Source organism: Nestor notabilis, unplaced genomic scaffold (assembly GCF_000696875.1).
Source record: "Nestor notabilis isolate BGI_N333 unplaced genomic scaffold, ASM69687v1 scaffold8536, whole genome shotgun sequence".
In the NCBI taxonomy this organism is placed as follows: domain Eukaryota; kingdom Metazoa; phylum Chordata; class Aves; order Psittaciformes; family Psittacidae; genus Nestor; species Nestor notabilis.
The window spans coordinates 1-9,629 of record NW_009931427.1 but is presented as its reverse complement, the minus strand read 5'-3'; the positions used below and the strand labels follow the sequence as shown (position 1 = coordinate 9,629).

The 9,629-nt window shown below is 39.7% G+C and overlaps 1 protein-coding gene across 1 annotated transcript; it reads right to left on the bottom strand.

Moving 5' to 3' along the window:
* Positions 1-575: 575 nt before the first annotated feature.
* On the bottom strand, positions 576-9,617 carry FBP1 (fructose-1,6-bisphosphatase 1). Its single transcript, XM_010015882.1, has 7 exons — positions 9,428-9,617; positions 7,557-7,719; positions 5,776-5,868; positions 4,601-4,744; positions 3,260-3,397; positions 1,919-2,038; positions 576-989 (listed from the first exon to the last, which is right to left on the bottom strand). Exons 1-7 carry the CDS (start codon positions 9,595-9,597, stop codon positions 798-800), a joined length of 1,020 nt encoding a protein of 339 aa, XP_010014184.1. The 5' UTR covers positions 9,598-9,617; the 3' UTR covers positions 576-797.
* Positions 9,618-9,629: the final 12 nt, after the last annotated feature.

Sequence of the window (9,629 nt, the reverse complement as noted above, 5' to 3'; positions counted from 1 at the left end):
GCTAGCAACACACAGGTTCATTCTTTCATCAAGCAAGCAGGTTAATTTCTAGCAAAGATAGACAGCTTATCAAAGCAGAATGGTACCGAGATGTCTACACATGCTCCTTATCCAATTCAAAATCCACCTTCAAAATGTCATTTTCCATCCTTGTGTAACTGCATCTGACAGAACGCCAGCGGGCAATATTAACATTACGTGTCAGAATTAACATACACTAATGTACCTGTTTCACAAATGTTAATTCTCAGTCAGAGTAAGCCCAGACCAAAGTCCAGTGAGTAACTTCTGGGGCCTAGAAACAATGTGTGAAGGTGCCCACATTAGCATTGATATTTACTGCCAAACAACTAGAGACTGGTCTAGGAAAGGTCACTCACTGTAAGAGGCTGCTGAGTCTTCCCCACAACATTTTCAGAAGAGGACATAGTCAGATATTCTTGTGATATGCTATAGGTTGTCTGAGAAAGTTGTCTTCTGCTAGTTGATGAGCGCAACACAGTATTTCCTTGTAGCACAGTGGCTTTTGTGTAATCAGAAATGATAAATGAACAAGCAAACATTTTTCCTTTGCTTTTACTTTTAATGCTTCCTTTAATACAATCTTTAAATGCCTTTTATTGCACAATGCAATTGCACAAGATTTCACTGGAAAAAAAAAATCTTAAGAAAATATGGCTCATTTGCTCTCTTGCTACAGCAGTCAGACAGTTCAATCTTGCAGTACTGCAGTGTATTTCTTGGTTCAGCTGTCAGACAATATTCCCCATTTGCACAGTGACTTCAGCAAGCTTTCTTTACTTAGCTGAATGCTTCCTGACTATCTCAAGGTACTCCTTCACATCATCAGGAGATCCCAAGACAACAGGCACTCTTTGGTGGATATCCTCAGGCACTATATCTAGTATTGCTTGCTTGCCAGTTGTTGCTATTCCCCCAGCCTTCTCAATAACAAAAGCCATAGGGTTGCATTCGTAGAGCAGCCTCAGCTAGAAGAGAAGAGTAAAAATGGCAACAGTCAGCCCAGGTAATGCTGAGAACCATGAAATGTAAATGTATCTGGCATTTGATTTAAAACCAGTCAACACTCCAAGTACTCCGTATTTCACATAATCTTCATCTCAAGGATGAAATTGTGTGGCTTTTTCTTTTAAGCAAAACATAGTGAATGCTGGATTTGCCCAATTTGAGTGCTTTCTCCGTAGCTCATGTTTGCATTGTGCTCTTTACACAGAGATAAAGCTCATATGTAAGGCACAACCTTTAACAAGGCTGCAGACCACGCAGGCCTGTGTGAAAAGAAAAACAGCAGCCCCGAGTGTGCCATTACATTTCTCTAATGAATAACTGCATCTTATCTGCAACCTGAAGCAATAATTTACAGACAATTACAAAACACATGAAAGGTCTTTGCTGAATAAACACTCCCCTTGTCAGCCTGCAAACGTGTGATCCTCCCTGATGGACTGTTGTCCTGGCACAGGCAGCCAGGCATAGTTCCTCCAGATAAGGCAGTGCTACCACGTACAAAACACAAGATGATTTTCTCTTGAGCAGAGCTACTTCTCAGGGGTGTGCTGCCTTTAGGCTTCTTACACACTAGCTTGTAATAGGAATCTCAGGGTAATGTGTGTTGTTTGCAATGTTTCACTTGGCTGCGGCCAGCACAGTTTGGTTGCAGATGGTACAGAGAAGCCTGTTTGAGTAGTCAGTGCAGTTAAACAGAATAGCAGTAGCCCTGAAGTAGGTCTCTGACAACAGGTTGCTGTCACTCATGACAGTGTACAAGGGGTAGCCATACTCACACACTAGAGGTGAAAGCTACCAAGCTATAAAGCACATGTTATGCAGTCAAAATACTGTTCTGAGATTCTGAGACATCTTATGTAACATCTATAATTCGCTTATGCAGGTTTACCTTTCCTTTGGGACTTTTGGAGTTAGCAGGATACAGAAAGATTCCTCCATACACCAGTGTGCGATGCACATCAGCCACCATAGATCCTATGTACCTCCCACCATACGGTGAACTGCCATCCTACAGAAAGAGATTTAAGTAAGTGTAACTTTCGAGCACATCAGGTTAATCTCATCCCTCCTCCTTCTTAAGTCGTGTTAACATCTAACTCCTCCATATTATTCTTCATCAATAATATTCAAAGTAGTTTTGGAGAAAATTTAAGCTTCCTCCTCATTTTCTAACTAACAAGATCCAAGAAAACCAACTGACAGAATATTTCAGGATAGATGAGTGTTAGTGCCAATAACAGAAAATGCATCCCAACTCTCCATCAGTAATCTAACCCTTAAAAAACACTGCATTTCTAGTAGAAAAAAGATGAAGTGCTAGGAATTGTTTTGGAATTTTTTTCTTTGTATCAGAAAAAAATACCAAGGAGCAAAGGAAGTGACCTTTCCTGTTTCTTCTACCCAATTTTGCAACCTTCTATATTTTTTTTGGTAAGAAAAAGTCAGTAGCTGGCTACTCATACAATTTCCTTACTATACTCCAGAGATTACATTTTAATATCTAAATAATAGCGCCTTAAGTCTGGCAAGATGCCAGATGAAAACACCGGTGTTTGTTCTAAGCAAGATCAGGAAGTCAAGAAGGTACACAAACAGTTAATAGTAAATGTTTACACTTCAATGTCCACATCGTAACTCCAGTGATGACAGGCATAAAGCATGAAAACAAGCATGATTTTTACAGGCACTCCTTAGTACTTCAGGCCTCCTGACACCAGGAAGCTGCAAAACCATGGAGTGGACCCTGAAACTACACTAGCTTTTGGAGTATGAGGCCCCTGCAGGCCCCAGCAGGCCCCAGCTTGTGTTACCACTGAGCAGTGACCCACTGCCGTCCCCACTTGGCTCTCCATCTGCTCAGATGCTGCAGCAAGGAAGCAGCAATCACCTAACACATGTCAACCAAATTTCTTCATCACCATATGCCCAGTTTTGCCTCCAGAACCATTACTTGGGCCCCCAGCCAAAAAGAAAGATTAAAAAAAAAAAGAAAAAATGAAAGAAGAAAGAAGTAAAAAAATAAAATATAAAAGAGGTGAAGGATGAAGAGCAGCAGAGAATGATAATGAAATATCTGGTCACATCAACTGCTGCTCTAATTATCAGTCCTACATGAAGATACATTTTAAATAGGTAGGAAGCCAAACCAAGCTCTGAACAATGGTCATAAAGTTGGAAATTACAAGTGTTGTTTGTCATCAGAAACTTCCTCTGAAACAGGACCTTTTACCTCAGGGTATTTCTTCTTTTTGAGATACTCTGTGACTGCAGGATCAAAGTATTTAGCATAGCCTTCATTGAGACTATAGATATTTCCCTTCTTTTTGATTTTCACATCCTTATCCACCAAAATGAATTCTCCAATTGCCTAGCAATAAGAAAGAAAACCAATTTGTTAACATTAACTGCTCATTTATTTACAAACAAAAGCAAAAATCAATTACACACACAATTTAGGAAAAACTTGCTGCCGTTTTCTTTAGTACCTACAAGAGTACCTACAAAAAAGTGTTCTAGATCAGAAGTGGTTTTCTATCCATGAAAAACAGACAGAGCAAGAATCCTTGGGGTCAAGCAAGCTTCTTCATACTACCATTCCCAGCTCTCTATTACTTTACTGTGCCCAAAAATACTGTTGCTTGTATATTTATTGAGCTCTCCACCATCTTGCTAGTACAGCTCTGGGGAGTTTAGAAACCAAGCATCGGTTGAAACAACGTATAAACATCTTCAAATAGCTGTAGATATTAATAAATTTTATTTCATTTTAGGTTGGGCTAACTGGATCCCTGGAGTCAAGAGAGCCAATCTCTGTAACCAAGGGCTGGTCTGTTTAGTTTTCATTAAAGTAAATTTCCAAGTTAGTGCTAAAAATAAACACAATAACATGCATGCATGCTTAAATCTGTCATCTAAACATAGACAAAAATACATGCAGCTACTTAAGTTGTTACTTAACAAGGGGCACCAAGCAGTATTTCCTGCAGTTTGTCCACTGCACGTTCTAAAAATCTAATACTGGCAGGTGGCGCAGCATGACTGACTACAGAAAACGAGCTCACTACAAGCAAACTACTTTCTGTTATGAGAAATACAACTTTTATTTTAACTCATATGGTCAACGTGTACTAGAACGTCAAACACACCCACACACTTCACTTACTCTTTACACATCATAGTGGGATCTGCAAACACAGAAGAAGGTTAAATTTTTCTGTTTCTCTGGTTTACTACAGTCCTAGCATTAATGAAAAGACCATTAAAGTCTTAGAGGGCATTCTGCCTTGCAGAAAACAGCTCATTTTAAATGTCACATGGTTCGACACTTGCTGTATATTTGCTCCACTGACTTGGCTGTCTTGCCGCTGTTGAATCACGCATAGCACCACTGCAGCAGGCAGGCAGAACACAAAAATATCTTGACATTACTGCTGATGTGCTATTTAGCATACTTCTCCACATTATCTTGAAAATTGCTCCTTTGTTTGATTCTGGGAGAGGGCAAACAGTTCTTATAAACAATACCTTGTTATCCCTAATAAAGAAACAAAGAAACAGAAGACATTCTCACCGGATCCAGCATGAAACAGTTGACACCTCCAGCTGCAGTGGCCAGTACCAGCATTGTGGCACTCCCATAGAGAGCATAACCAGCTGCCACAAGATTACGCCCAGGTTGTAAAGCGTCTTTCCCAGAAGGTGCCTCAGGGGACACCTAGAATAAGAAGGAGCACAGACAGCTTTACTTCATTTCTGTAATCTGTACATAACTGGGCTCTCTGCAATGGGGACAGTCTGCTATTCCATAGCAATGCATGAGGTGGCACAAATGACCATGACCAACAGCTAGGATTCCTACTGGATGCACTAATACAAATTATAAGGAGGAGACAAACACAGTGATCTAGAAATGCTCTTGTATAAGCCTAGTTGGAATGCAGGAAGCCGGAAAGAATTAAGGAGATAATATAGAGCTGTGTACCTCCTTCTAGATGATGATGAACACAGCTCAAAGGAAAACACCAAGGCACAGTTAAAGAGCAAGCAACGAAAATGACTCATGGAGTTCACAGCTGATCAAAAGTACTTGGGATTTCTTTTTTTTTTTTTGTTTTCTCTTGCTTTATAAAAAAATGAGGTTGAAAATAGTTATTTTGGAATATATGACAGCACACAAAAGATGATTAAGATGGACAGCCAGGTGTGGTTTATCTTACTTTTTCCCCCATCTTCTGGCATGTAGGTCCGGTATTTCAAGCTACTTCAGACAAGGTTTCTGCCTTTCAAAGTGAATTAGACACTTCAAATGCACATGCCATGTTTCAGCTCTGGTTTGTGTTTGAAGCCTGTCCTCAGGCTAGCAGGACTATTAGCACAGAGAACAAGAAAACCTGAAAGCACATTCTCCAAGTAGATGACAAACACGTGGTATTTTGTCTCAACACAACTATTCATGAAATCTAGGACCTGGTTTGTTGTAAGGGATAATTTCTTCAGCTGGATAATTGAACATCAGCCAGGCCTCCAAGTAGACACAGGTAACTCATCTTCCAAGACACTAATGCAAGTCCTTCACAAATGTTTTATACAAGTGTCTGTGAAATAGCAGATTTAACTTAAATCTGGTCTGGAAAGTCTCTTTCACAAACAAATTTAGTTAGATTTTATTAAGTCTTCACATGAAATTATGTTTCATCAAATGATGCACAGTAGTAGTTTTCCCTATCCTACATGAAATCATTTTACCTTTCTATAGATGGCAAAGATGGTCCCAATGGAAACGAGACAATCAATGTTTGATGAGCCATCTAGAGGGTCTATGCAGACTATGTATTTACCCTAGAAAATACAAAAGAGGGAAGAATTAGATTACCCACGTTATTTACTCACTTACCCTAAATAAAAATACTGAGGAAGGTAAATTGTACCAGAGACTTTCAAAACAATATAAACGAAAAGGCTTTTATAGATTATGAAGGAACTGAATTCAAATGTTAGAAATACTTGGTCCCAGATTCCATCCTTGATTACAACTGTGAGATTTGTGCCACTGCAGAAGATAGGAAATCTTTAAAGTAACTAATAGGTGATGACATGGGAAAGATTGAGTTTTCCTACAGAATTATATATTATATATTATTATATGTATGTGTTATATTTTATATACATAAGATAGTATTTTTAATTATTAGTTTATCTTCATCTATTTAATTAATGCTGGTGCATTTTGATAAATATTCTGTAATATCTATCTAATATCTATTTAGACTACACTTTCTTGTCTCCAGTGAAACAGCTTTCTGAATCATAAGGAAAAAAGACAAATTAAGAAGATCAGCATTTTTCATGTAGAGCTAAAAATAAAAGATATTTAAAAGGGCTTTAACAGCTTACATCTGTAAACCACACATTTCACTTTACCTGCGCTCTGCATGCACAGATGGTCACAAATTGCCTCAGCCAATCTTTGGTAAGAAACATGGCTTTTGGGGTTTCTCCCCCCAAAAAAGTATAATCTCTGCATATTGCCATCTTAAAGATTCCTATAGCTACAGGAAATTACCAGTACAGAGAAAATGACTGAATCGACTGTAGCTTTTAAATAGTTTGATTTCCCCTTATTTTAGCCACAGTCATTTTAATAACCATGCGAACAACAGTGTTTATTTGCTTTTCATTTTGTTTCACTCCGCATGCCAGGAACTTACTGAAGTCTAGCAATTCTCTACTCTGAAGGTACTCACATTTAATTTAGAAAAGCATTAACTGTGAGCCTCCCTCAGTAAGGATCTGAGACCATGTTTGTTCAGATCTGAAGCAATCTTTGTTTATCCAATGCCTATAAACTAATTTTTGAAGATTCCTCAGCAGGGAGAAAAAGAGAACTGCTTCAGCAAAGCAAACATTATTATACTTCACAAACCATGTTTTAGTCGTGGGTTTTCTTCCTAATTTTTTAGTCAGATTTTTACTTTTTTACACCAAAATATTAGCTAGGAAAAAAGGAACTATGATTCAACAGGTGCATATGAATATAAATAAGTTAAAAATATTTTTGTTTCATTGTTGCTGGGTCTTTCATGGGCTTCAAGGAGAATTTGCATGAATTAAAAATCTCAAGATTTGGCCTGCATAGAACAGCTCCTCACTGTCCTACTGATAAAGCTACTTTAGAAAAGGGGCTTGACTGACTCAGAGCATAGCCCTTGCTTATCCCAGAGATAGATGGGATAAGCAAGAAATACCTTTTCTCTACAATTAGGAAAAGTGGGAAAAAAGAATGTGGGGATGAACAACAGAATAAAAAACCAAAAACCAACAAACATCAGTCTCCAGAGCAGAATTAACAGCAAGGACAAATGCTGAATGACAGTTTCCCTGCCCACCCCACCCCTTTCATTTGCCAGTACAAAAAAGTATGTGTTTTCCCAAAATTTTTAGTTCAGTTTCAGTTTCCCAAACCTGAAGCAATACACCTGTAAAGGCTGATTTGAAGTCAAGCAGGGAGAACCTTTAAAGCTGCTAACCTGTTTCTCAGTTTCCACTATCACAGCATCCTTGTTTTCTTCTGACACAATAACACATGTACTGAAGGATGACTTGAGCATGTTAATCACCAGGTCATTGGAAAGGACGTCCAACTTCTTCACTTGATCTCCTGTCACATTGGTAGACCCAGCAATCCCATAGCTAGAGGAATGACAAGAGAGCATTTCATGAGAACAGGGCACTACACCTTCCAAAGCATCCTGTTTATGGCAATCTTACGCTTGTAAAACATCTTGTAAAATTAACAACACTTTTGGATGATATCTCAGTTCTCTAAGCCTATTTTTTATTTACTGTCCTGTGCATTCTTGCCAAGACCTAGTAACATTAGCTGTGGTGGCAAATCTAGAAGACATTGAACATGAGGAACACAAAACAAGGAATCACCTTTCAATACTCCAAAACCTATAGGCAAACATAGCCACAGCAGGCTCTGAAGGCTGACTTATCATAATTGTGTTATTTAATGAGCAACTAGCTTTAAGACCTAAATACTGCCCCTGAATCCTAAGCTCCAATATTATAGCTGTGTACCCTAAAAGCTAAGACTTCATTAGAAAACTTACACTTAAAAAGTAACAATGAATCTGACAACTTATATACGGTATAACTTCTGTATGTAATTTGCTCTTGCTTAGCAATATGATGAAACACAGATGCTCACAGATAAATCAACATTTTTATGGTTTGATGTTTTCAGTTTTGATTTTAAATAGTAAAAATTTCCTTGGGAATAAAACTGAGAAATGCAAATACGGAACACAAATAAAACCCTGTGAGCTAATCAGAATCAAACCATTTGTCATCAGGAAGTACCAGGAGACCTTTCGATAAGTGATTTTGAAAGCATGCAAAAACAGAGAGAGGGGAAGTTTAACTCTTCGATGAGAAACACAACAGCCAGCTCTGCACACGTTCCGATGACTCTTACATACTTCAGGTACAATTCATTGATTAGACTGAATACTGGTATTTTGGGGTTTTTGTAATAACATTGAACACTCTACTTCAGGAATGTACTGTATTCCTTCAGTTTAATGCATAAGACAAAGAAAAAAGACCTGGCATAATTCTCTGTTTTACTCTCTCTCTCCTACAGAAGCTTGAACATTATTCTGCAAGCACGGAAGTGCTTTTAGGACACAAATGTACTTTGAACACCACGCTTGTTAGCGGAGGCACAAGTCCTAATCTCACAGCAAAACCTCCACACGGTCAGCAGCTCCAGCTCTCACACTTTATCTGTTGGGGACTGATGGGAAGGGATGACAGGGTGCCCTGCACAGAGCCTGTGACTGGGAGGGGGTTGTGGCAACTCCCGTTTGACTGGATGACTACAGACACTACTGTTCCTAACCAGTGCTTTCTAAAAGCCATAGACATCCAAAGCCTCATAGAAAAACTCAAGTTACTATGATGCAATATGAAAAAAAAGCACACTGAATTTGATTAAGTGCCTCACAGCATAAAACAGTGCTTTGATATTAAGCTATTGAGTACAGTGAGCAATGTCAGACGTATTTTGACACCCAAAGGCACCCAACCTGCTGAAAGTTTGCATGAAGATCTATCAGCAGCAGACATCTGTCAAAGAATGCATGCCTCATCTTATTAAAAAGTCATAGGATCCATTTCACTTGAGAAAAAATCAAGATTCCAAGATCGTAAAGGAGTTGCTTACAGCTCTGTGTGAGGGGTGGGTGGTCACCACGCCACTGACACGCCTCTCGGCTGACAGCCCCCGTCCCCACCACCTCGGAGGCGTCAGGATCCCTTGGATCCGCGGGGGTGCGGGAAGGTGCAGGATAGTGCTGCCGGCGCTCCAACCCCCCCGCATCCCGGGACTCACAGGTTGGCGATGCCCGCTTTGCGGACGGCGGTGGAGATGGCTTTGATGGCCGTGCACAGGGAGTTGAGTAGCTGCGTGAACTCCCCGGTGCCTTTCACCCGCCTGCCTTCCTCCATCACGAAGCGGGTCATGGTGATGACATTGGTGTCGAAAGTGGAACGGTCCGTCATGGTGGCGGCGGGCGGGCAGTGGGGCCGCAGCA

What these genes read in the sequence shown, in the direction of transcription:
- FBP1 (XM_010015882.1), bottom strand. Translation starts at nt 9,597, where the DNA reads ATGACGGACCGTTCCACTTTCGACACCAATGTCATCACCATGACCCGC. An exon ending in TAGTGGAAACTGAGAAACAG is followed by an intron (nt 5,869 to 7,556) that starts GTTAGCAGCTTT and finishes TGTATTTTCTAG; the next exon opens with GGTAAATACATAGTCTGCAT. An exon ending in AAAAGAAGAAATACCCTGAG is followed by an intron (nt 2,039 to 3,259) that starts GTAAAAGGTCCT and finishes CTCTTTCTGTAG; the next exon opens with GATGGCAGTTCACCGTATGG.